Here is a 26,580-nt window from a genome sequence, read left to right as displayed (position 1 = left end):
TTTTTGGAGCGTATATAAATATATTAAGATGATCAGAGATTGTGATGGCACTTTGTCAGTCAACTTTTTTAAGAAAGTATTTCCGGTTCATGGCTTTCAAAATAGAAGCGATCACTACTCTGGCGATTACTCTGGCGCAAGCAGCGCCTTTATTTTGATGCAGTTCCGGTACTAAATGTGTTAATGTAAACAGTGATGTATGTGATGTACAGTGGTCCTCGAGGAGGTTATCTCTCCTAGGGTCAATACAAACTCTTATCCAACGATAACGATATGTGTCTGAGACGCAGAATGTCATAAAAGTGGTCCGTGGCTTAAACGCTGAATAAATAATGGATCTTGATGTGAAAAGGTTGAAAACCACTGATGTGTACCTGTGTTGTGTCCATTAGACGCTGTGTTCTGTGAGATCACGGAGGAGAGGAGTGTGGAGGACAAGCAGAGCAGAGCCAAGCAGACGTTTGAGGAGATGATGAAGTATCTGCCAGGTGGGTTCCTGTCCTGAACACCATGCTGCCTGTCACTCAGTGCAGAGACAGTACTGTACGATAACCATGGTTCCTGAACACCATGCTGCCTGTCACTCAGTGCAGAGACAGTACTGTATGATAACCATGGTTCCTGAAAACCATGCTGCCTGTCACTCAGTGCAGAGACAGTACTGTATGATAACCATGGTTCCTGAACACCATGCTGCCTGTCACTCAGTGCAGAGACGGTACTGTACGATAGCCATGGTTCCTGAACACCATGCTGCCTCCACACTGCACAGAGACCTTAAATAAGGGTTATGAGCCACTGCAATAAAGCACTGATTCTTCATTTCATGGGCCCTCAGTTTAAAATGCATTAGACTACACAGATTAACAGACTAACGAGTTTCATCTCTGGGACCCCAATCCATACTGTGATGATATCGTCAGTGTTCATTAACTCTGTCTGTCTGTCTGTCTGTCTGTCTGTCTGTCTGTCTGTCTGTCTGTCTGTCTGTCTGTCTGTCTGTCTTCCACGTCCAGATTTTGTGGGGAAGTGCATCGGTGAGGAGAATAAGTACGAGGGCATCAGACGTCTCTTTGATGGCTTCCAGCAGCCTCTGCTCAACAAACAGGTCGGCTGAGAAACGAGCACTAAAACAAACACCAAATGTTAAAATATGGAGATGAGAGGTTTCTGGCCGACGGCAACGATATGTTAAGTTGTAATGTGTGTGTGTACTGTGTTCTCAGATGACCTATGTGCTGCTGGACATCGTTGTTCAGGAGCTGTTTCCAGAGCTCAGCAAGGTAAGGCTAGAAAGCCTGTCTGTCACAGAGTGATGCAAGCGGAACACATGGTTCGCGGTTGTAACATTTAGTTCTGAGTGGTTGTAATTTAATTTGGGCTTTGTGTGTGTGAGAGAGAGGTAACACCCAAGTCACACGGTTGACTCGACACACATGGTGACGACCATGGCAATCTAAAACATCCGTCACCTTCCCACTGTCACCAGCAGACAATACAATAAACACAGTAAAAATCCTCAGTGTTACAGATCCATTTGGTTTGATCGATTGAATACTTTTTTAACACGTTTGAAAACAGTACAGCAGTACCGTAACAGAACAATGCTAAAAGGATACCACAAAAAGCCCCAAGGGGCTGGTTTCCCTTTTCTTATTTGTACACTATCTTAGTTATACATGTACATAAAATCCATGTTTGTTTCGTCATTTGTCTTTATTTGGACGGGAGAGTTCATACTGTAATGCAAATACACCAGATTTAGCACCCGTAGTAGTGGAGGGGGACTACTCCAAGTTCATGCCCCAACTTGCCTAGTGTTGCTACTCTAACTGTCTAAACAAATATAGACTTCACACAGGAAGCAACTGACGTATTGTAGAATGGTTCTCGTCCTATCTGTCAGATAGAAGTGTGTCTGTTGCTGTCGACAGCTATGTTTCCTCCTCAGCTCCTCTGACCTGTGGGGTCCCCCAGGGCTCCATCTTAGGACCAATCCTGTTCTCCCTTTATATGTTACCACTTGGTGCGCTTATAAATAGTTTTGAAGGTGTATCTTATCATTGTTACGCCGATGATACCCAACTTTATTTTTCCTTTAAGCAAAATTACATAAACAAACTCTACATCCTGCGTGATTGCTTAGCTGCAATAAATAACTGGATGGCACTTAATTTTCTTCAACTGAATGCTAATAAAACAGAGATCCTTGTTATTGGCCCCGAAAATCTCACGAACGCAATCTGGGTGTCTTTTTCGATAGACACATGAACTTCGAGTCCCACGTAAAGAAGGTCACCAATCATGTTTTTATCACTTAAGGAATATATCAAAAATCAAACCCATCCTCACTTCTCAAGATCTGGAAAAAATTATTCATGCTTTTGTTTCATCCCGTCTCGACTATTGTAATGGACTCTACACTACCCTTAACTGTTCCTCTATTCACAAACTACAATTAGTACAGAATACAGCCGCTAGAATTCTCACCAATACAAACCGCAGAGCACACATAACACCGGTACTGGCTGAACTACACTGGCTCCCTATCAAATCTAGAATCAATTTAAAATCCTTTTAACAACCTATAAAGCACTATATGGCCTAGCCCCAGTTTATATTACAGACTTATTGGTGGCAAAACCAAATGTAACACCCCTCAGGTCCTCTGATAAAGGCCTCCTGAATATTCCGGTGACAAAATTGAAAACCAAGGGGGGCCGGTCCTTTGCAGTGGTTGCTCCCACACTATGGAACGCCCTATCCCTATCAATTAAAAATGCAGAGTCTGTTGAAGGTTTCAAGTCAAAGTTAAAAACTCATTTATTTAGGTTACATTTTATCTTGTAAACGTTTACTTTTAGTTTGACTATCACAGAAATGTATGTTTCTGCTCTTACTCTTTGTTGTGTTTGCTCCTTGTGCCTTTGTGCCTGTTTTAACTTGATTGTTTATATTGTTGTTTTTACTGTACAGCACTTTGTAACTTTGTTTTGAAAATAAAATGTACTTACTTACTTACTAGATGGGATTGGTAGTTATTTGTAGCGTGTGTGTGTGTGTGTGTGTGTGTGTGTGTGTGTGTGTGTGTGTGTGTGTGTGTGTGTGTGTGTGTGTGTGTGTTAGGCCTAACACCTGTATGTGTTCTTCTGTGTTCACTGCAGGGAGCCAAGGAGCCTTCTACAGACATCTGAAACATACTGTGTTCACTGCAGGGAGCCAAGGAGCCTTCTACAGACATCTGAAACATACTGTGTTCACTGCAGGGAGCCAAGGAGCCTTCTACAGACATCTGAAACATACCGGCTTCATGGAAGTGCAATGCTAAACTCATTACACTGGCTCTGATGCCATCTCAGCATTCCAATGTATCACCATGCACTAATACATACTTACATAAAGATTATATTTATTGAATTAACTGTTGTATGGTTGTCATTTTTCTTCTTTTTCCATATACTCCCTTTTTATTAAGTCCATTATTATCAACTTAAAATGAAGAGTATGCGCATGCATAAAATGAGTGGCAAATCGAGTGGCAAAGTGACTTTAATGTCGTTTAATGCAATCAGATAGGACTTTTCTGTTTGGATGTATGGGCTGTCAAAGCCAGAAAGTATTTTTCAGTAGGCGTTCCTGCGTGTGTGTTCCCCTGCCCTGACTGTGGGAAACAGTGTGAATCCCGCATCGGACTATACAGTCATCAAAGGACCCACACATTGTAGCAGAAGTCCTCATCGGCCACGATGGACTACCTCAAGTAAGTAAGCAAGTGTGTGTGTGTGTGTGTGTGTGTGTGTGTGTGTGTGTGTGTGTGTGCTAGCCTACAGGGTACTGTGATGCATCTAGTGCAGTAGTTGGAGTGAAGGTTTTATGCGTACTTCCCTCTCTCTTTCAGATACTAGCCCTTGCGGTGAACGGAGAAGCAGCCTCTAAATTAGTTTTAAACTAGGCCTGCAACAACCATTGATCTTTCTTGACTGGTGAGTACCAAACTGAATAGTTTTTGCCGTTTAGTTTAGTTTGCACACAGAGGGCACAGTGAGAGAGGGGCAGAGGGCGTGACCGTGACAAAGACACTGCCGACAGCACCTCCACAGGCACAATGTGACAGAGGCCTCAGTGCTGTCGACACATTAAACAGTTTCTTCATACTGTAGTGTAGGACGTCAGCTTTAGTGTCTTAAGACGTATGGCCGAGTTATATTTAACTCTGCACAGGTAGCCACAGACGTTAAGACGGTGTTATTAATTTGCTTTTATCCAGAGTTTAAAAATATATATTCACCTGTTTTTAGCGGACACAACAGAGGTCTATGGTGCCACAAAAATGGATGACTTCTATTTCCGGTTCAAATGGCAGACAAGAGCTCGTCATCTTTGCTTATTCCATTCATTTGTCTGGCACGTTCCACCTACCGCCCCCTATGGTAACTGGTGTCTGCAGTTTTAAAAGGAGAACAATAGGAATTGCAAAAAGGCGGTTTATTTTACCTTGTTTAATTTCAGCTTCTTTTCTTTTGGTATTTGAAAATGACAACATGCTCAGAATCTGGGAGGTGGGAAGGGGTTTGGTGTTGACTGGCATGGACTGTCAAATATTGATTCATCATTTATGAATGTATGGGTGCTATTTCATTATACTGTTCTCATTTAGAAGGTGTTCCTTTTGTCAAAGGGAGCATAAACACCTTGCCCTGAAGGCCTGCCTTTGATTGAATCAACCCTTGGATCAAGGTATTATATAAAAGGCCATGTCAGTGATGCCACAAATATTGTTTCTTTGTCATGGGACCCCTGGGGCTGGCTTGTGAGAGAGAGATAGAGAGAGAGAGCGGTATAAAGACACTGAAAGATAATGATGGGATCTTCTTTTTCCATAGTTTGGTTGGTGACACCATGGTTGAGAGTAGCACAGAGAGTGAGCTGAGGCCGGTTGAATTCTCACTTATGTCAGCTCTTGAGCAATCTGAGAACCCGTCGGCAAAAGATAAAATAAAAGTGGAGCCCTCTTTTCCTTTGAATTTGCTGACGTGAGTCAACAGTCTACAGTACGTATCTCGAGAGACTAGGTATTGAGTGACTATGTATTATGTAAGTGTGCTTTTTTCCAATATCAATAGCCGACTGGGATATTCATGAACGAGATTTTGGCCGGCTGAAAGTGTTGGTCCTCCACATCTTTAGAGAAAGGTACAGTGAAAAAGGAAATTATTCATAAAACACGAGTGATAACCATCTTCTCCCACTAGCTTGAAACTGCTCAACCTTCCATTCAGAGGTGCCTCTTACTGTATGCCCATATTTTAACTTTTTGTGTGGTTTTTCTTTTGTAAATTAATGCCATACTTGATCATACTACACTAGTGTCAAAATAGCAGATTTTTGTCGTCGTCCTTCAGAAGAAACCATAGACTATTTGTCTTCAGCACTAACTCAGAAATGTAAGCTTTTTGGAAGTTTAAAAGCTTCCCTTACTTGCTCATAATGTGTTGACAGTACAAATACTGTATTTGACAATACAGCCGGGGATGAAAAAACAATAGTAATACAATCTATAGGAAAGTTTCATGTTGATCTTGTCAGATTTACAATTTACGCTTGTTCTACAAAACAATTTGAATTACATTCAAGAGAGGAGGTTCCATTTAGATCTCGTTCAGCCTGAAATACAGGCCAGTTTAAATTTGAGAATTTGGAGTATTATTATTAATAGTATTTATAGGCAAGAATATAATTTATAAATATAATAATTATTCATGGACATCAAATAGGTTTAATTTAAAAATAGGGAAAAGTACATTTGAGCGAGGTGCATGAGCAGAGCCCCCCCGTGTGTGCGCGTGTGTGTACGATTCTTCAAAAGGTCGAGAAGTGCAGTGTGTCTGTATGTAGGCTTTTTCAACAGCCACCCACACTCACAAAGAAACCTTAATGATCAGTCATACTCTTAAGCCCGCAGCAGGTGCAGCTCATACAGGAAATGCAAAACCACAAACAAAAGCCTGTTACAAATGTTCAAGTGTGCCTCGATCAGCAGGCATTTCAAGTGATATAATTTTAAGCCTAGATCCTAAAGTGAGCTATGCAACATAAATAATTCAGTTTTAATAAATTTCCATAATTATGTTCAACAACGGATAATACAAACATATGACCAGAGGGGATATGAATATCAGAGGCATGGGTTTGTCTCATGATTCCCTTTCCCATCCCCCCTCCAGTAAATCTTTAGAACCCTGTTTGTAACAATTTATTCCAAAGTAACCCTAGCTGCAACAACAACAAAAATACACCCTGACCTTTTTTAGAGAACATGTTCAATCCTGAATTCAGATGTCTAGCCATCCATCATTTGTGATAATTTAAAATGTACTTGTGTCCTGTTTATGACCCCGCTGTGATTTCCATGTCTTCACATGGCTGCTTGCTAAATCCGTTATTTCCTGTGTGTGTGTGTGTGTGTGTGTGTGTGTGTCCTCTCTGCTGCCATGCCAGCTGTGTTGAAGCCCAATGAGGTGGACTAAACCGAGGTTTCCTGAGAATAAAAGCTGTTGTGTGAGAGATTCCCCACACAGAGGGGGCCTTGTTCCTCAAATCACAGAGGTTGTGTCCAGAAAGCTGTGAGTGGCGCTGATTTACAATGGAAAGGATAAGAAAACCCTCATTACAGAAAAGTTCAAAAACTTCAGATTTGTGCGAAAACAAGTGCCTTTAAAAGCTGCAATCTGGTCTCCCTCCTCCTCCACTGAGATGCTTTTGGAACTTGGTGGGGATATTGGTTGACAATATCAATTGTTATTTGAAGCAGACATCTTTATTGAACTTTGGATAATGTTACAATTACCTCTTTCCTTTCATTTGGGAGACATAAAACTAATTGTAACTTACTAACTTTCATAAGATGTGTATTTGTACAGTTGTAGCCATTACAGAAAGAAATGACAATGATACTGACATGATACTATTACTGACCATGCTACCGACATGATACTGACATATATTGTCATTTATTGTAGACTGCAGTAGAGCAGAAATGTTGTCCCATTTTGGAATGACAGTTTTCCGTTACTCGTTCTGTAGCCTCAGAAACCACAGGCATTTTTCAGTGGAGAGAAAACCACTCGTTCCGCATTCTAACAGCTTTCCCTAATGAATTCAAGTGAATTGAAACCTGAATGTAATATTTACATAAACGCTCAAGGTTCAACAGGCATTTTCTTTCAATCAATCAATTGATTGTATTCCGCCCTCGGATCAATGGAACTAATAAAGCATACTTTAAGTTCGTATTTATTGCCATCACAATGAAAATAGTTTTACATGTTTTTAAATATTAAAATCATTATTCAAATAGTGTTTTGCCAATTATTTTGCGGCCAACATGGAATAACCTTGTGGCCCACAGGATGGGAGTCACTGGCTTACTGTCACTGTTTGGACATTCAACTATCCATACAGATAATACTTGACTGAACCGTACTACTCTACTTTCACACCGAAAATCTTGAGCCGTCAACTGAAATTTCAGCCATAAACTAATTACTAGCCTTTCTGAATTCTTCACACAATCATGACACACTCTTTTCTTTCAAATATCTTCTTTTTTGTGGTTGATCTTGCAGTTTAATATTGGCGTTCACACACAGTGGACAAAGACTAAGAAGATATACGCACAGCACATTGTACAGTGCATAATCATTTCTATAAAAAATGTTTATGCCAAGTCATTACAGTGTATAAGATATGGTACATGCCTGCCTTCCTCAATGCCTGAGGAAGGTCGAAGGACCGAAATGTTGCATTATTGACATTAAATATAAGCTCTTGAACCAGCAAGTGGCAGTGTGCGGGTCTCCCTCCTAAACTTTAGATGTTGAAAAATAGGAGATTTACAAGCTCTTAACTCATGTCTTTGCTTCTGGGGGGGGGGGGGGGGATATTTTGAGATTGGGGTCCACGGCCAATTACATATAATTATGACATGAAATAGTTTGAGAACCACTGATATAGAAACATAGGTTTTTCATGATTCAAGACATTTGTAGAATCAGTTCCCAGGTCTAAATCGGTTAAAACAAGGTAAAAGCAGAGTGAAGCTGTAACCCACAACAATCAAATAATCCAAAAGAAAGAACAGCTAAAAAGACATGTCTCAAGTTTTAGAACAGCTTAAATAATTAAACGGTGTCTGTCTGGGTCATCATACAGTATGGAGCCAAACAAATCTAATGAGATTTCTGCCATTTAAGATTTTGGATTGATAAATAAATGGTTTTATGTTGTCACCGTCGCAAATAGTTGCTTGGTCCAGGGTGGGACCATGTCAGGTCTCTGCTCTTTTATGTAAAGTATCTTGAGACAACTTGTGATTTGGCGCTATGATGAAATAGGATACCGGTAGTTTTTTTTTCTTCAATAAAAACACACTTATGTTCTCTTCAAAGCCTGTGCTAAATAAAGCTCACAGACTCCCGTAGAGAGTGAAGAACAGTCCAGTCAGGATCACTGAAGCAGTGGTCGCTGACAGTCCCGAGGCTGAGCTGGAGATCCGTATCCGTCCTTCCACTGACGGGTGAATCTTCTTCCTCTCGGCGATGAAGTTCGACAAAACAGCAATGTCCAAATCACCTGGAAGAGATTTCAGCCAGGTGCTTGAAAAGCGCTTGGACAACATTTTCACCCACCACTACTAAGACTACTTTAGTGACAACCTAGTCACGATTTGCTGCCTCCTAGCGACCTAAGCAAGGGCCGATTCATACTCCTATTTTAGAGCATAATAAAAGTCGGTTCGGCGCTGTAGAGCCTACAATGTGACGTCATTTGAGGTTCGGGGGGGGGGGGGGGGGCGGGTACCGTCCTAAAGTCGTCTCTTCGGTGCTACTGAACATTTCTGACGAGCCAAAATCATTTCGGCACTACAGCGCCGAAACAGCAGTACAATTGGAGTATGAATCGGCCCTTACTAGCGACCTAGTCATGATTGGCTGACTCCTAAACCAATGGCAGTCTGAAAGGCATAAAAGCCTATACTCTGAATGCCGCAACGCAACGTGAGTGGCAACGGAAGCTAAGGTTATGAGCTAACTGGAGCTAGACGACAACCATAACAAAACGCAGTGAGGGAACCAACAAAAGAATGTCGGAAATGAACAAAGACGGGCGCTACAAGAGCTTGTTGCACCTGGCAGTTATGACTGAGAGTCAATCTTGTATATTTTTTTTAGATTTCGAAACATGAAATGGTTAAATATGTCTGTGGGTATTTATAAATATTGACACAAAATAGTGTAAATGGTGTCAAAAGTAACAGTATTGAACATTAAACGATTCCGCCCGTCGGCAGCGACATGCAACTCACCGCTGTTGTGTTTGAGTTTCTCCTGTTTGATCATGGAGTATCCGTCTCCTCCCGTCACCAGGTAGGAGGGCAGGACCACCTTGTAGAGCAGCTCCTGCTCCACAGGCTCATAGTGGGGAACCCGGCAGTTGGTGCACAGGATGCGGAGGCTCTTCACCCGCCGTCCTGCCATCTTGGACACGTCATACTCCACACGGAACCCTGTGGTGGTGGTACGAGACATGGAAAACACCACCGCTTCAGCGCAAAGACACAGAACGGTATGCTTTTAACCACTTGGGATATGATACTACTGACCATGATACTAACCACGATACTACGATCGTTCGATGTATTGTGTCAAAATAAATACTTGTGACAAATTATGGGCTATTTGAGTGATGGCGTTTACAATATGCTACTTGTGAGAGTACAGGTATGCTCTCTCCATCATCAAAGTCGCCCACCCCTGAGTGTGAGAGTACAGGTATGCTCTCTCCACCCCTGAGTGTGTGTTCAGTAGCAGGGGTCTCCCCGTCTCTCCAACGCCTTAATAAACAGAAACGACAAATTCAGGTGGGTTGCCAATTTCAGCCAATCAGGAGAGAGTACCCTTTTATCATCTTCACCTTATTGTCTTTGTGATGTCACTTCCAATCTCAAACTTTTAAGGACTTTGTTGTATTGCAGTCCACGGTTTAAAATTAAGCAATATTACACTAGAGGGTGTGCTTTTGTCATTAATGGGCCTACGGAACTCGCCTGTCGGCTCGTGGACTGCAGCAACGCAGAAGTGCAAAAAAAATGTTTCCTAGAAACTACCTGTTGTATAACATACAATTAATAGCATTTCTCCAAATCAATTTCTCCAACACTGACAAGGATGTAAAGAAGAGAAAGGTAAAGAGGAGGAGGAGGAAGGTGGTACCGGACACTTGTAGGAACTCTCCAGCGCCTTGTCCGTATCTCCACACAGAGTGTTCGAAAGCCTTCCACAGCGTGGAGCCTCGGAGCTCCACCAGGTCCAACGTCCCTCCAAACGGCATGACGGAGATCAGGTCCTCCATGGTGATGGAGCCTGTATGTATGTATGTTATAATAATACACACCTGTTAACCACATTATACTTCCTATAGTAGAATAATCATATAATGAGAATATTCTCTGATTATATTATTATAAGAAAAAGGTCCCACGTGCTGTCTGCTCTTTATTAAAAGGTTAGCTTTTGTCATCTTTACTTTTGGGAACCCTTGTTATATAAGCCTATTATGGAAGGTTTGATGTAGTTACAGCGCCAGTGTGTACAAACAACGCTGTAAGAGTGTGTGATGACAGGACTAGTCTTTTTTAATATCGTTGTTGTCGGGCAGATACCTCTTATCTCCATATTCTAACATTCTATTTTTGTTTTTGTGGGGTTTATTTCTGTTGCTGAACGCCCACTTGATTATACGCACAGCCTCACACAAAATAATCAAAAGTAGCAGATCCACAAGCTCGAAAGCTTGAGCTTGTAGATCTGCTACTTTCACTATTTGGGAATTTGAATCCTTAAAAGTAACAGTTTTTGGACATATGAGGTTTCCACCCGACAGACGGTATGCTACTGGCTGCTTTGCCTCCTCCCTTAATTTCAACACAGTGGCAGCATGTGTTTAAGGAGGAGAAAATCATAGAGGAAGAGTCAGAAATATGCACTGTGGTATGCACTGTGGTAAGCTGGAAGCTGTTATTATTCTCTGAACAGTGACGAGATCTGCTGCTAGGGCTAGGTTTACAGTACATCACGACTGTCTGTCTGTCTGTCTGTCTGTTATATATGGAACGTTCGTTCCATATATATCCGTGCCATACACACGTACCGTTGCGAGCACGTTCATCAATGGCGTTGCGAATGCCTCCACTGTTGTAGATGCAGGAGCTCACGTGGTTCCACTGCAGCTCGTCTGCATACTTGATGTTGTTGTCAATCTGCATGGCAGACAGGGTTCTCAGTTACACACAGTTTTTAAAATATCTATTTTTAGAACTTCGCTGCTTCATTAGATAGGGAGAGGGAGCAGGAGCACAGGCCCCGAGCCAGATGCCTCAATTATGTGGTTATTGGCTGCACCCATGTATTTGGTGGCTGATTCTCAAAATCTTCACAGTTCACATCCCAAATACTCTGCCTTATATTATAGACCAGGCGTCTTCAACAGGGGGGTCTACTCTGGGACCGCTAGGGGGTCCTCAGAGATACTGCAGGGGGGCCACCAAATCTTCGTGTGATAGGATTCTTTTATTTATTTTTTATTTTAGCATCCCTATTATGGGAGGGAACATTCGGCACAGACACATTGTGAGCTTGTAGATGTGCTATTTTAGGAGAAGAGGTTTGGTGTAGAGGGAAAAAGAGCAGACCACGTATGATATGCTTTAGGCAGGCTACTCTGTCCCAAACAGTGGGTCGGGACCCATTTGTGGGTCACAGACTAATTTTCATGGGTCACAACTCAAGTAAAAATGTCCTAGGCTATATTTCAAAATTACCGGTAATCAAGGTTTTATTGCCCTGGCATTTGGCCTTATGGGCAAGGTGCTTTACATTAGGATTCAATAAAACAAAAATAAGTAAAAATAACAAAACACCAAAGGCAAAGTGGCCTTGCCCGTAAAAACAAATCCCAGGCCTGAAACACTCACCATGGAGTCACAGATGAGGTTTCCCAGGTTACACTCGCGGTAGCGGCATTCGTCAGCCGTTCCATTGAGATAGACGAGCGTCATGCCCACGTACTTTGCAGAGTAGTTGGCCAAGCTCTTCTTCCACTCGTCCACTTCACCACGGATAGCGGGATCTGGGAGGACAGAAGATACAATACGTAAACAAACGAAACAACAACTATTTGTATTCTGTCTGTATAACTCACCCACTGCTGCTGTCGGGCTACACTGGTGACAGAACGGAACCGTAGTGGGGGGGGGGAGAACAGAAGCAGCTAAGTGGCTGCACCGACAATTCGTCCGTCCCCCAGGGATTCCGTATTTCCTTTTTTTTCTCCTCTGAAGGTGAGATGAAGGGCTGCCTCGCGGACACGCGGGAAAAACAGAGCACTCACGTAAAAAAAATTAAGATGAATGCACGAAGCTTACGCACAACCTGCGCAACGCACCCACGCTTGGTGTAGCCGGGTTCCATTGATTATAGTGGCAGCGTACTGTGGCGGACTCCGCTCCACGAACGGTGCCAGTTCTGCCCCCAGTGTAGCCCAGCCGTAATAGCAAAAAGAACTCTTAATTGCTCTAAATGTATCACAATGCATCGCATTGTGAGCATGTAGATCGGCTATTTTCACTACTTTTATGCGACTATAAAGTATAATAAAGTGGATGGAGTATAAAATCGTGCTGAAGTGTTGAACAACACTAATCAATTAAATTAATCAAAAACAACAACATGCTTCTCGATTATTCTATTAAAGTAGCTATAAGCAATAATATGTCAAATTTTTTATGACCTTTTGTTTTGTTTTTGGTATTCAGACCAGCAAAGGGTCACACTCTCTGTGACACCTCTAGGGGCCGCGTTCAAAGACTTTCCTAGAAGCTTTGTCATTGATCGAGCATATCCCTGCAGAAATGACTAACCATGCAATCAGGAAGTAGACAGGCAAATTCTATGGCTGTCTGAATACCCCCAAAAAAGGACATATTATTGCTAATAGCTACTTTAATTGAAAAAGCGATTCAGGGTATCAGCCCTAGTAGTAACTCACCCTCTGCCACAGTGCTGTCCAGTAGGATAGGGTTGCCGGTGGAGTGCAGCACGTTGCCGGTTTCATCAAAGCTCACTCGCAGGTATCCCAGATATTTCCCAAAGGCGTAGGCCTGGACCACGGGGACATCTCCACCGTAATCTGAGCGCACCATGAAAGGATAGGGCCCCGCCGGGATCTCGGACGAAGGCTTAGATGATCCTATCAGGAGAGAGAGATAGTTGAAAGAAATATGACACTTCTCTGTGTATCCCTGTATAGTAGGCTTAGGCTACAATTTATAATTACAATTTAGGCATTTTAGCAGACACTCTTATACAGAGACTTACAGTACTATACAGTATACACACGGACCGGTGAATCATTGTATAAATGTAATGCAATTAAACAATACCTAAAACAAACTAGGATACCAGCTAAACAATGAATCTAACATTATGTCTAAACAAAGTAAACAACTCTACACTAAATAACATTCTGCATATTTGTAACTTTAGTGCTTGACTTAAAGTCTTTAGTTTAGAGCCAACTTCTGGAGAAAACATTGAAAATGCCTACAATGTCAACCTTGGGTCTCAAGTCCACGCTCATGCAATGCAGGAAGTTGCAACTGCAACCACTTGCAACAGAATCCCCAAACTGACCTGCAGTGTGTCATTTCAGACCGCAAGAACATCTTTTAGAGATTAGAGATTGATGCTTAAAAAGACTACATAAACAAGGATACAGTTGTGTTCTGTAGTTGCCTATTATTTGACTATATTTTCACATAGCTCAAGGCTACATAAACAAGAATATTTCCCCGCTGACATTGTGAGCTCTTCTCCTTGTGAGATTTCCCCGGTAGCCTATTTAGCTCTAAGTCTGATGTTTGAACTCTGAACTTCTGCTATGAGAGGTACAGTACATTATATTATATACCGGTACGTTTTATTGAAAGTGTAATCCCCTTGAGATGCCTCATCTCCTTTTAGAGGGGGTCCTCAAAAGGACCACTGCACCATTGTGTTTTGTATTTTGTCCATTGTCCTGTATGCTGCTCTTCAGTAAAAGATTAGAGACTGGTAGACAATATCCAACCTCATCCTCGGACCTCAGGTTGGAACCGCAAACCTTCTTTTTACAAAAAAACACTGAGTCCTGCACCTCAGAGGCATGGTGAATAATTGGTGACAAGTAATTACACTAAAACTCATGGCATTTAGATGCACAAAGGCCCTTTCTAGTGCACTGACTCACATATCAGTCAGTGCATTTGATGACAAGTAAATACTTGTATGATTTGTGTACAAAATGAAAATCACAGGTCTGACACCATCTGTGCCACCTCAAGAGGTGAAACAAAAATATCTACCCTCCTATTTTCATACACTAGCACATGGGACAACTGATGTTTTACTTTACAAATCCATGTTCCTCTCAATGAAAGAGTAAAGCTCTTTGTGGCATTTAGACATTTACATTTTGTTTAAGACTAAAGACTTTTCATATCAGTGTCCCTAGGACACAATCATTCCATATGAGGATGCATGGCCTAATAAAAGTCCCTTTGGATGTCCATGACGTATAAGAGTGAATGTCCCTCACTCATTCACTGACTACATAGGAGCTTCAGCCAGATGAAGAGTGAATGTCCCTCACTCATTCACTGACTACATAGGAGCTTCAGCCAGATGAAGAGTGAATGTCCCTCACTCATTCACTGACTACATAGAAGCTTCAGCCAGATGAAGAGTGAATGTCCCTCACTCATTCACTGACTACATAGGAGCTTCAGCCAGATGAAGAGTGAATGTCCCTCACTCATTCACTGACTACATAGAAGCTTCAGCCAGATGAAGAGTGAATGTCCCTCACTCATTCACTGACTACATATGAGCTTCAGCCAGATGAAGAGTGAATGTCCCTCACTCATTCACTGACTACATAGGAGTTTCAGCCAGCTGAAACAAACAATGCATTGATATGGACTGAATAACATCCAAATCTCCCAATAAATGAAGAAAAATAAATCTATACAAATATAAAATGCATGTACAGTAAATGTGATTTATTCAAAGGGATACTCAAGTAAATGAGACAGAGCTCGCTCTGGTTATTTATAAGCCTGCACAGCACAGTCAGAAATGCATGTTAATGTTGGACCACTACGCCACGGAACACTGAACCACAGTGATGACGACAACTCAAAGTTTCCTTCCACGCAGAGCAAGGAGCAGACACGCTGCAGACACACGCCCATTTGACTCACTTCACCAGTTTCGTTCCCCTAACTCCTTTGTTCCCGAGTCTAAACCAAATGTATTTTTAAAGAAATTATATCCAATCTACACACTTTGTGTGAGCTTGTAGATCGGCAGTTTATACTAAATTACTATAGGCTAGGATTCATGTGGTAAAAAGAAAAGGAAGAATAAAAAACAACTTTCAGTATAGGTGTACTGTGAAAAGTTGTTGCCGCCACGGAAATGTAATGACTGTTAGTTAATGTTGAATTTATCTACTGACCAGAGGTTAGTTAGTTATTCTTAGGGAATGCACACAGCTGGAATAATGCAATCAAGGCCAGTTCTGCAATGGCCACAACCAGACAGTTCTCTTCCCCAACACACAGCTGTGTGTGGGTGGGTGGGTGGGTGTGTGTGTGTGTGTGTGTGTGTGTGTGTGTGTGTGTGTGTGTGTGTGTGTGTGTGTGTGTGTGTGTGTGTGTGTGTGTGTGTGTGTGTGTGTGTGTGTGTGTGTGTGTGTGTGTGTGTGTGTGTGTGTGTGTGTGTGTGTGTGTGTGTGTGTGTGTGTGTGTGTGTGTGTGTGTGTGTGTGTGTGTGCGTGTGCGCACTGAGGCTGGACAGTTGTATGTAAAGCATGTCTCTGTGCACTTCCAAACAAGGGAAAAGGTCAGAATACTGCTACAAGACTCATGTCAACACTCGATGAATTGAACCTTAATGGAAACCAGCCCTTCTCAAATAATTGTAGTGGAGTAAAAGTACATAATATTTGGATCTGAGATGTAGGCTAGTGGAGTAGAAGTATATGTTATTGCAAATTAGAAATACTCCAGTAAAGTTTTTTTTTTTTTAACTTTTTTAATCGATAGAATCGATAGAACAATCTCTATGACAATGATCGATGGTCGCAGCCCTACAGCCAAACAAGGCTATGTAGTGGTACATTTCACGGCTGAGGAGACACTGGAGTGTATCCAGACAGACCAGGAGGGCTGCATAATGGGCTGGCTGCCAGCAACACGGACGGACGCCAACATTTATACTCAACTCCCTCACTGCGCTGTCAGGAAATCCCAGACCACTGGGCACTTAATCTCTGATGTCTCTATCTTCAGATGTGTCCTATTGGCATACATGGTGGAGTTTGCAACACAAAACACAGACTGCCTTTGCGACCACCCGTGTGAAATGTTGTTTCTATACAAATACATATAAGTGTGTGTGTGACTGTGACCATGATACATATCATTTCTGTAATCACCGCTGACCTCTTAAAGCAACAACATTGTACATTCCATGGGGCGTGAAATAGCATATCATGCTCATATCTCCAGAATCTCCAGCTCCGACAGGCATGGTTGACGGCTTGTTGAGAGTCGGGAGCTCATCTGTGCCCGGGGGCCCCCCACAGGGCTCTCTGAGTCGGGTTAGAGCCAGCACAGGGGTCCTTGGGCACTTCCAGAGTGGGGAAATGTCTAAAAAACAAAGTACCTGCCTTTTGTCTTCAGAGCCAAGGAGTATCTAGGCGCTTTCCCTCTCCGCTCTGGCTTGGGAAACCTCCACAGCCCGGGACAGAGGCTCGTATGTGATCCTTTATGTTAGGCAGCTTTCGCAATTTTCTTCGCAGTTCACAGTTCCAGACTTTTGCATAACATACCTGTATATAGGAAGGTGTTGGAGTGCCCTCCGATTACGACGTCCACGCCTCGGAGCTTCTTGGCGATGTATCGGTCCATGATGAAACCAGAGTGACCCAGGGCGATGATCTTGTTGACGCCCAGCGTCAGGAGCTTGTCCACATGGGGCTGCATGGAGCTCACCTCATCCTCAAAGTGCATATGTGGTCCTGATGGAAGGCAACCAGGGTTAGTGATGAGTATTCTTTTGTCTGCCTTTATTTGAGATGTCAGGAAATGGGGGAGACAGATTGGGAGTGACACGCAGTAATGGTCGTCGGGATCGGGAGTCGAACCCGCGACACACTGTCAGGCTATTAGGTATTAGCAGCCTATAGGTACCTGGACTGTTGGGCAGGCCCGGGCGCCCTGCGCCCATAAGTATTTTTTTTATTATTTGGTCTACGTTTATTTTATAAAATCAGATGCCTAAAGACTAATTCAAGAGTAAAAATTAATTAGTCGAGCCACTTGAGATGATAGATGATAAATTGAGATGATATATATTATATATATATATATTGACGTAGGTCAATATATGGCATAATTGAGTTCACTCAAAAAACATGTCAGCTTTCTGGTGAATGATTTATTTATTTAACTTCACGCAGCAACTAAGTGGCTGGATTTCGTTCAACTGAGAACACTGAAGATATTTGGTTTATTTATCTTGAATTAAATAATTGTGAATGAATGTAATGGATTACCACTGTATTCTACTAAATTCTGTGAAAAGGCTGTTTTAAGTAATGAGGATTATAAAACAGGAAAGATAGGAAAACTGGATTATACTCTGAGAGCTATTATGTTAAACTGATATTTGACATAGTTTTGCCATTGTTAGAACATTTTCTTCTTTTTTTTTTTTTTTTTTTTAACAAAGAAATTCAAGTATTATCTATTATATTCTCTCATTTTTGACCTTTAAAGAAACCGTCTATGTACAGTACCTGGCTGTGACAACGCAGGGGTCTCCTTCGATGTGTATCCCACCACTCCGACTCTCTCTCCGTTCAGGTGGAATATGGCATAGGGCAAGTACAGGCCCTCCACCTGCAAGGCCAGAGTGTCGTCTGGTCTGACGTTTGCACTGAGCACCGTGCAGTTCACTTTGTGTAGGAACGGTTTAAGACCCTCCACTCCGTTGTCAAACTCGTGATTCCCCAGGGCCTGAAAGAAAGAGAGAAATATCAAACGCCAAATTTTTAAATTATACAGACTTTCCCGGTTTAAATGGGTTAGTCTAATTAGAGGTATTCATTAGCTCACTGGTACTCAAACCTTTTTTGTTTGTTTGTTTGTTTTCAAGGACCCCATAACTCTGAGTGTACAAATCACAAATGACCCAATTGGAAGTTGGAACACCTTCGAGGAACCCAGGGGGTCCCTGGGTCCACACTGCATTAGCTACCCACAGTAGTCAAGTCCATTCTAATAGTCATCTAGGTGACAAGTGGATGGATGCTACATTAAACAACTGTATCTCGAATTAAATTGAAGATATTATCTTCAATGATCTCCTTTGAAAGAAACACAGCTAAGTAAGTTGCGGTAGATTGATTGAAGTATTTATTAACAGTTTTCAGAATTACAGTACATTACAAGCACAACTCAATACAGGCCTATATAAATAAATATGATGTATACAGTAGCCTATAGTCCATCCATGATCCACCATAATGCTGAGTCTGACGCTGTTTTTGTTTTAGAGAGAGAACATATAAGTCTATGTCAATTAAAATTGACCTACGTCAATACATTATTTTGTGGTCTCAATACATTTGTTCAATTTTATTTCATGTTATCATACAAAAACGTAGACCAAATAATTGACTTAAGTTTGATAAATGATGTCTACTCAAAATGAAAACTAATAAATAAATCAGTTGTTGAAAACAGATATATATATATAGTATTTTTTATTATTATTATTATCATTATTATTTAATATTTATTAGACTATTATATATTTACCATCGCAAAGTAACCCAGTTTGTTCATGAAGTGAGCAGCATCCAAGCCCTGCCCTTGTAAACATTGAACCTTACCAGACATATATTAAATAATATATTTACCATGGCATCGTAACCCAGTTTGTTCATGAAGTGAGCAGCCTCCAGGCCCTTGTAGACATTGAACCAGACCGTTCCTTGGAACTGATCGCCGGCGTCCAGTAGCAGAACGTTCTCCTCCCTGCTCCGGATCTCTTTGATCTTCGTCGCCCGGCGGGACACCCCGGCGAAACAGCTCCCCTTGGTGCACTTGCCCGACTCCCGGCTGGTCTCCTCCACGCGGGCGTGCACATCATTGGTGTGCAGGAGCACCAGGTCCCACGCCGCCGCGGACACGCAGACATACTGCAGGCAGAGCAGAAAGCTCTGGACCAAGTGTGCTGCCTCCATCTCTCTCTCTCTCTCTCTCTCTCTGTCTGTCTGTCTCTACCACGGCTCAATAAGAGACCAACCATAAGAGGTCGCTTCTCGCTTAACACTATTATATTTATAGTTGAACCAGAGCCATACTCTGAGTTGAACGAACGGATGTTACGCCGACACTGGCAACCTATTTTATTCTGTGACTCCACTCATGTAGGCTACGCTCACGCTGTTTTCGGCGGTAACAAGACAACTCACCCTTTTTTTTAATTTCAGGTGAGTTGTCCAGACATCTCACCCCGAACGTCTAGACAACTCACCAGACATCTCACCCCGGGCGGTGAGAGAGATGTCTTCACTTTCGTGGGTGAGCTGCAGTCTTCACTTTCGGGGTGAGTTGTCTCGGGGTGAGAGTTGAGTGTTTGGCTGTTTGCGCAAAGAGTGTCTGAGCTCTTTTTGAGTGGTGCAACCACTCCAAGGAACAGCAATGTCTGTGTCCGCCTATGTGACGCCTGTATGTGACGTTAATGAGCACGAGTATGACTATTAGTACCAGTAGGGGCGCTGTTGTGCCAGAAACAGAGAGAGAGATAGTTCTGTACTGTTGCCTGCTAATGAGAGAGAGAGAGAGGGGAGAGAGAGACTGGTGCTCATAGTCACAGACACGTGAACCAACACACGGTTGAACACGGACATTGCTGTTCCTTGGAGCGGTTGCACCACTCAAAAAAATCACACCGTGTGAACTGAGTGGTGCAAATCCCCCCCGTCCCCCCTCTTTCTCTCTCTCTCTCTCATTAGCAGGCAACAGTGCAACAGGCAACAGTGCAGCACTATCTCTCTCTCTCTCTCTCTCTCTCTGTTTCTGGCACAACAGCGCCACTTTTGGTACTCATTGGTACTGGTGCTCATAGTCACATAGACACGTGAACCAACACACGGTTGAACACGGACATTGCTGTTCCTTGGAGTGGTTGCACCACTCAAAAACGATAACTAAACTATAACTGTATTGTGTGTTCACAAAACTAACTAAAATTTACTGAAATTATAGACAAAATACCCTTAGTTTTAGTTTTTATCAATATTTATATGCCTTTCGGATATATTTATATTATTAACCTTTTAAATTCATTCGGTTAATTTCCTCATTTCTCTTTTACGGCAGTTTTCAGCACCGTACGGCAGCATGTAGCCACGCTTTAACATCGCTTGTTTACATTCTGCACTGCCTATGAAACTGACTACATGTTACTTGGAGAGCAATCTGAGAATCCCATCGTCAAATATTTGAGAAAACAGCGGCCCCTGTTGTTCCTCGAAATTTGGCAACAGTCTGTCTTGAGAGACTACTTGGAGAGAGACGCAAGGAAGTGCCTTGTGGAAAAGGATGATCGTAAAATACGTGGAGCACGTCTGAAGGGTATATAGGCCTATAAAGGGTCGGGCATTCGTGGAATGAGCAACACAGCTAAATGTGTAGCGCCCCCAAAACATTTGCCAAAAAGTGGTTGGTATTCACCCTTGCCACAACAGCTTGGTTTGGTATGGAACAGTATCTCTCTCACAGGCAAGACAGAACTTGTCATCATTAAAGCCTTTAATGATGACAAGTAATTATTATGTAAGTATTATTAAGTAATTATTATTTTTTTAAGTGCTGGAGTTTGGAAGCACTCATCGTACGTCACTGAACGGCCCTGCGTTCCACCCGTTTCAAATTTGCACATAATGCAGGAGGCAGCAGCGTGACCCGTTAATAAAAACTAGTGCTTCCAAACTGCAACACAAAAAGAATCACTTGCAGAGGATGTCTTGACAGAAAGTAGCTCATAACATGTCTACGGTGGATTTTTATGAATAACAAGCTCGGCAGATTGAAAGAGGATAATTCAAGCTTGTACTTCAGCTGCAATGTTGGTGAGTTTAATGTTGTTTAAGACAAGCAGATCACAAACCAAAAAAGATGAGTGGGGAGTCAATGGAGGGTATTGCAACTCTAGATTCATCCCATTATAAAAAAATCTAGAGTTGCAAATTGCGGCTAATGTGTTGGGTGAGGTTGAGCTCTGTCCAGCACAGGAGCGGCCGGGACGGAAACCAGCTTGGTCTTTAGTCAGCTTGGTGTCTATGAGTGGCATGAGGCGTTGGAGTAGCAGCCTCTCCAGAGCCAGGCCTCGAGAGAGGCCTGACTGAGCTGACTGAGCAAGGCTGGTATGGCTGCAATGGCTGACTGCAAGGGCTGATGTGCGCTGGCTTGGCAGCCTGACTTTCTACACTGGCTGACTGGCGGAGCTGGCTGGCTGCGTTGGCTGACTGGGCGGGCTTGCTAGCTAGCTGGCTTGCTGGGCTCCCTGAGGAAAGCTTTGGGATGGATCTCTAGGGGCATCGGCTTGTGTTGAGCCTTCCAATGGCGTCTACCTTGATCTCCGTCCTAAGAAAGAAAGACAGAAAGACAGACACTTACAGGTCTGTAACTCTGAGAGTGTAACACACATGTAACCAAATGGACCCTTACAGGTCTGTAACTCTGAGAGTATATATGGTGGCTGATGGGCACGTACAGGTCTAGTGTAACCAAATGGACCATTTGGTCCATTTCTGTAAGTCTGAGAGTGTAACACATGTAACCAAATGGACCCTTACAGGTCCAACACTGGTTATCGAAGCGTGCACACACACACACACACACACACACACACGCCAAATGGATCCTTACAGATTCAACACTGTTTTTTGTTAATCATCGGATGAAATGTGGGAGGTCGGCAAGAAAAAGTTTAAAAAATCAAAGCAAATACCGGTAATTCGAAAAGGTTATTTTTGTGCTTTTGTGTTTCTCTTCTTTATATATTACTTTACTGTTGAAATGTAAAATTTACATTTCAACGAAAGGACCTGTAAATGACAACACAAAAACTAAGGCACTGGTGTCGTACTTCTGGTTTACCGGAACAGGGTTCAACTCCCTGCAGTGCCCTGCTCAATGTGTTGTATTTACATGGTTCATGGTCTCAGAGGTCATTGAGCGGCATGCTATAGTGTGCGATTCTTCATCATTGTTAAGGATTTAAAAAAAGGGAAAGGCTATAGTCCATGGTCACGGACCGCATACTGGTCAAGGTCATTTATACTGGTCAAGGTCGGGTGAAGGTAATTTATACTAGCACGCCGTTTTTCATCATTTTTGAGGATTTGAAAAAAAAGGAAAAAAAACGATGGGTTATAGCCCATGTTTTTTGAATTTTAGATTTTTTTTTTATCCTCGTTTTTCATCATTTTGGACCATGGGCTATAGCCCATATCGTACGGCATACTATAGCACGCCGTTTTTCATCATTTTTGAGGATTTGAAAAAAATTAAAAAATTAAAAAAACGATGGGTTATAATGTTTTTTGAAATTTTGAAAAAAAAAGTTATCCTCGTTTCTCATCATTTTGGACCATGGGCTATAGCCCATATCGTACGGCATACTATAGCGCGCCGTTTTTCATCATTTTTGAGGATTTGAAAAAAATGAAAAAATGAAAAAAAAATATCCGCAATTTCCGCAATTTCCATTTCCGCAATTTCCGCAATTACCATTTCCGCAATTTCCGCAATTCCGCAATTTGACAAAAACGATGGGTTATAGCCCATGTTTTTTGAAATTTTGAAAAAAAAGTTATCCTCGTTTCTCATAATTTTGGAATAATAATATCTCATATCTCATATCTCATAATATCTCCTCTTGCACAAAGTCTAGTAAGGGGCGGAGTCTAGCCAAGTACACAGGCCGGGGCTTCCGCTTTACTTCCGCGTCTATGAAAAACAGATGGAGAATTCCTTCAGTATAATCATAGCTTTATTCCGATACTGTTAACTAAGCTAAATTGTTCGTTTTTGTTGTACTTTTTTTTGTCCAAGTCTGTGTTTATGTTGTTAATGTACGTACCGTTCGTTTTCATCGTTTGTTTTGTCAGTTTCTCAGTTATTTAGTTTTAAGTGTAGTAACGTAGCCAGTCAGTCAGCCAGCTACAAGCTACCACTGGGTAACAGGTCCGGTGCCGGCCGGTCGCCACAATTCCATCTCGCCCCAGCTTTTTTCCGCCGACCCAGAGACTCGCTGTTAGCACTGGACCAGGGCTAAGGTTAGGCATAGTTTTACTGGGGGTAGGTTTAAGAATAGGGTTAGGTTTAGGCATCGTTTTACTGAGGTGTACTACTTCGTTCAGCCATGGCTGCCGCAGCTGTGTTCTTCTACACAAGATGCTTGGACGAACTGCCAAAAATTAAAGTGACTGATGTCCACAGAATCGCAAAGGCGAGCAGTAAAGCTTCAACATCGTTATTGGACAAAGGGTTTAGGTTGTATGTCTCCAGTTATGTATTCAACTATGAAGGTAAGTCACGTTCATTTTCCCTTTCAAGTTGCATTGACAGAATACAATGAACACTAACACATGAGTCTTGGTCAATCTATGTTATTTATCTTGTCATATTTTATGTCTGACAGTTTCAAATAAAGACAAGCTGACAGGAGAAGTCAGCATCAGAGCCTGTTGCTACAGGTCACTGAAGAAGAACGAGAAGCCTCACAGTTTAAGTGTAGGGTGAAATCTAGGGATGGTGCAGTGTTGGGTTAGGGCTCTAGACTAACGTTTTAGTTGGTTGCACTGGTGCACCTAGCCCTAGAACGGCTCTTGTTGTTACATACAGTATGCACGATAGGTTATAGCCCATGTCTCATTTAACCAGCCTTTTAGAATTTAGATGGACAGTGAAAATGTTCTTCAGGAGACTAGAACCCTGACTAGAACGATATGGGCTATAGCCCACGGTCCAAAATGATGAGAAACGAGGATAAGTTTATTTTTCAAAATTTCAAAAAACATGGGCTATAACCCATCGTTTTTGTCATTTCGTCATTTTTTTCAAATCTTCAAAAATGATGAAAAACGGCGCGCTATAGTATGCCGTACGATATGGGCTATAGCCCACGGTCCAAAATGATGAGAAACGAGGCTAACTTTTTTTTTCAAAATTAAAAAAAACATGGGCTATAACCCATCGTTTTTGTCATTTCGTCATTTTTTTCAAATCTTCAAAAATGATGAAAAACTGCGCGCTATAGTATGCCGTACGATATGGGCTATAGCCCACGGTCCAAAATGATGAGAAACGAGGCTAACTTTTTTTTTCAGAATTTCAAAAAACATGGGCTATAACCCATCGTTTTTGTCATTTCGTAATTTTTTTCAAATCTTCAAAAATGATGAAAAACGGCGCGCTATAGTATGCCGTACGATATGGGCTATAGCCCACGGTCCAAAATGATGAGAAACGAGGCTAACTTTTTTTTTCAAAATTTCAAAAAACATGGGCTATAACCCATCGTTTTTGTCATTTCGTCATTTTTTTCAAATCTTCAAAAATTATGAAAAACTGCGCGCTATAGTATGCCGTACGATATGGGCTATAGCCCACGGTCCAAAATGATGAGAAACGAGGCTAACTTTATTTTTCAAAATTTCAAAAAACATGGGCTATAACCCATCGTTTTTGTCATTTCGTCATTTTTTTCAAATCCTCAAAAATGATGAAAAACGGCGCGCTATAGTATGCCGTACGATATGGGCTATAGCCCACGGTCCAAAATGATGAGAAACGAGGCTAACTTTTTTTTTCAAATTTTCAAAAAACATGGGCTATAACCCATCGTTTTTGTCATTTCGTAATTTTTTTCAAATCTTCAAAAATGATGAAAAACTGCGCGCTATAGTATGCCGTACGATATGGGCAATAGCCCACGGTCCAAAATGATGAGAAACGAGGCTAACTTTATTTTTCAAAATTTCAAAAAACATGGGCTATAACCCATCGTTTTTGTCATTTCGTCATTTTTTTCAAATCCTCAAAAATGATGAAAAACGGCGCGCTATAGTATGCCGTACGATATGGGCTATAGCCCACGGTCCAAAATGATGAGAAACGAGGCTAACTTTTTTTTTCAAAATTTAAAAAAACATGGGCTATAACCCATCGTTTTTGTCATTTCGTCATTTTTTTCAAATCTTCAAAAATGATGAAAAACTGCGCGCTATAGTATGCCGTACGATATGGGCTATAGCCCACGGTCCAAAATGATGAGAAACGAGGCTAACTTTTTTTTTCAGAATTTCAAAAAACATGGGCTATAACCCATCGTTTTTGTCATTTCGTAATTTTTTTCAAATCTTCAAAAATGATGAAAAACAGCGCGCTATAGTATGCCGTACGATATGGGCTATAGCCCACGGTCCAAAATGATGAGAAACGAGGCTAACTTTTTTTTCCAAAATTTCAAAAAACATGGGCTATAACCCATCGTTTTTGTCATTTCGTCATTTTTTTCAAATCTTCAAAAATGATGAAAAACTGCGCGCTATAGTATGCCGTACGATATGGGCTATAGCCCACGGTCCAAAATGATGAGAAACGAGGCTAACTTTTTTTTTCAAATTTTCAAAAAACATGGGCTATAACCCATCGTTTTTGTCATTTCGTAATTTTTTTCAAATCTTCAAAAATGATGAAAAACGGCGCGCTATAGTATGCCGTACGATATGGGCTATAGCCCACGGTCCAAAATGATGAGAAACGAGGCTAACTTTTTTTTTCAGAATTTCAAAAAACATGGGCTATAACCCATCGTTTTTGTCATTTCGTAATTTTTTTCAAATCTTCAAAAATGATGAAAAACAGCGCGCTATAGTATGCCGTACGATATGGGCTATAGCCCACGGTCCAAAATGATGAGAAACGAGGCTAACTTTTTTTTTCAAAATTTCAAAAAACATGGGCTATAACCCATCGTTTTTGTCATTTCGTCATTTTTTTCAAATCTTCAAAAATGATGAAAAACGGCGCGCTATAGTATGCCGTACGATATGGGCTATAGCCCACGGTCCAAAATGATGAGAAACGAGGCTAACTTTTCTTTTCAAAATTAAAAAAAACATGGGCTATAACCCATCGTTTTTGTCATTTCGTCATTTTTTTAAAATCCCCAAAAATGATGAAAAACGGCGCGCTGTAGTATGCCGTACGATATGGGCTATAGCCCACGGTCCAAAATGATGAGAAACGAGGCTAACTTTTTTTTTCAAAATTTCAAAAAACATGGGCTATAACCCATCGTTTTTGTCATTTCGTCATTTTTTTCAAATCCTCAAAAA

The 26,580-nt window shown here is 41.7% G+C and overlaps 2 protein-coding genes across 11 annotated transcripts in view; one reads left to right on the top strand and one right to left on the bottom strand.

The window, feature by feature from the left end:
- Positions 1 to 3,421, top strand: part of LOC308334253 (sorting nexin-14-like) — a 35,820-nt gene extending 32,399 nt beyond the window's left edge. For 7 of the 10 annotated variants that reach the window (XM_080790899.1, XM_080790897.1, XM_080790898.1 and 4 more), the window contains 4 exons: positions 393 to 488; positions 1,017 to 1,108; positions 1,227 to 1,283; positions 3,165 to 3,421. In XM_080790899.1, coding sequence (XP_080647025.1) covers positions 393 to 488; positions 1,017 to 1,108; positions 1,227 to 1,283; positions 3,165 to 3,194 — 275 coding nt within the window. In that variant the 3' untranslated portion in view covers positions 3,195 to 3,421. Of the gene's footprint in view, positions 1 to 392; positions 489 to 1,016; positions 1,109 to 1,226; positions 1,284 to 3,164 lie in introns of those variants that run through there. The other 3 variants (XM_080790896.1, XM_080790895.1, XR_013965870.1) reach the window with 3 other exon arrangements.
- Positions 3,422 to 5,918: 2,497 nt separating this feature from the next.
- nt5e (5'-nucleotidase, ecto (CD73)) lies at positions 5,919 to 19,523 on the bottom strand. Its single transcript, XM_080790370.1, has 9 exons — positions 19,084 to 19,523; positions 17,959 to 18,178; positions 16,990 to 17,178; positions 13,105 to 13,305; positions 12,032 to 12,186; positions 11,209 to 11,317; positions 10,272 to 10,421; positions 9,365 to 9,565; positions 5,919 to 8,631 (listed from the first exon to the last, which is right to left on the bottom strand). Exons 1-9 carry the CDS (start codon positions 19,408 to 19,410, stop codon positions 8,465 to 8,467), a joined length of 1,719 nt encoding a protein of 572 aa, XP_080646496.1. The 5' UTR covers positions 19,411 to 19,523; the 3' UTR covers positions 5,919 to 8,464.
- Between the last annotated feature and the right edge of the window lie 7,057 nt (positions 19,524 to 26,580).

Source organism: Protomyctophum bolini, assembly GCF_963924005.1.
Source record: "Protomyctophum bolini genome assembly, chromosome: 19".
Classification (NCBI taxonomy): Eukaryota; Metazoa; Chordata; class Actinopteri; order Myctophiformes; family Myctophidae; genus Protomyctophum; species Protomyctophum bolini.
Note: the sequence above shows the minus strand (reverse complement) of the source record. Positions and strands in the feature narration are given on the sequence as shown.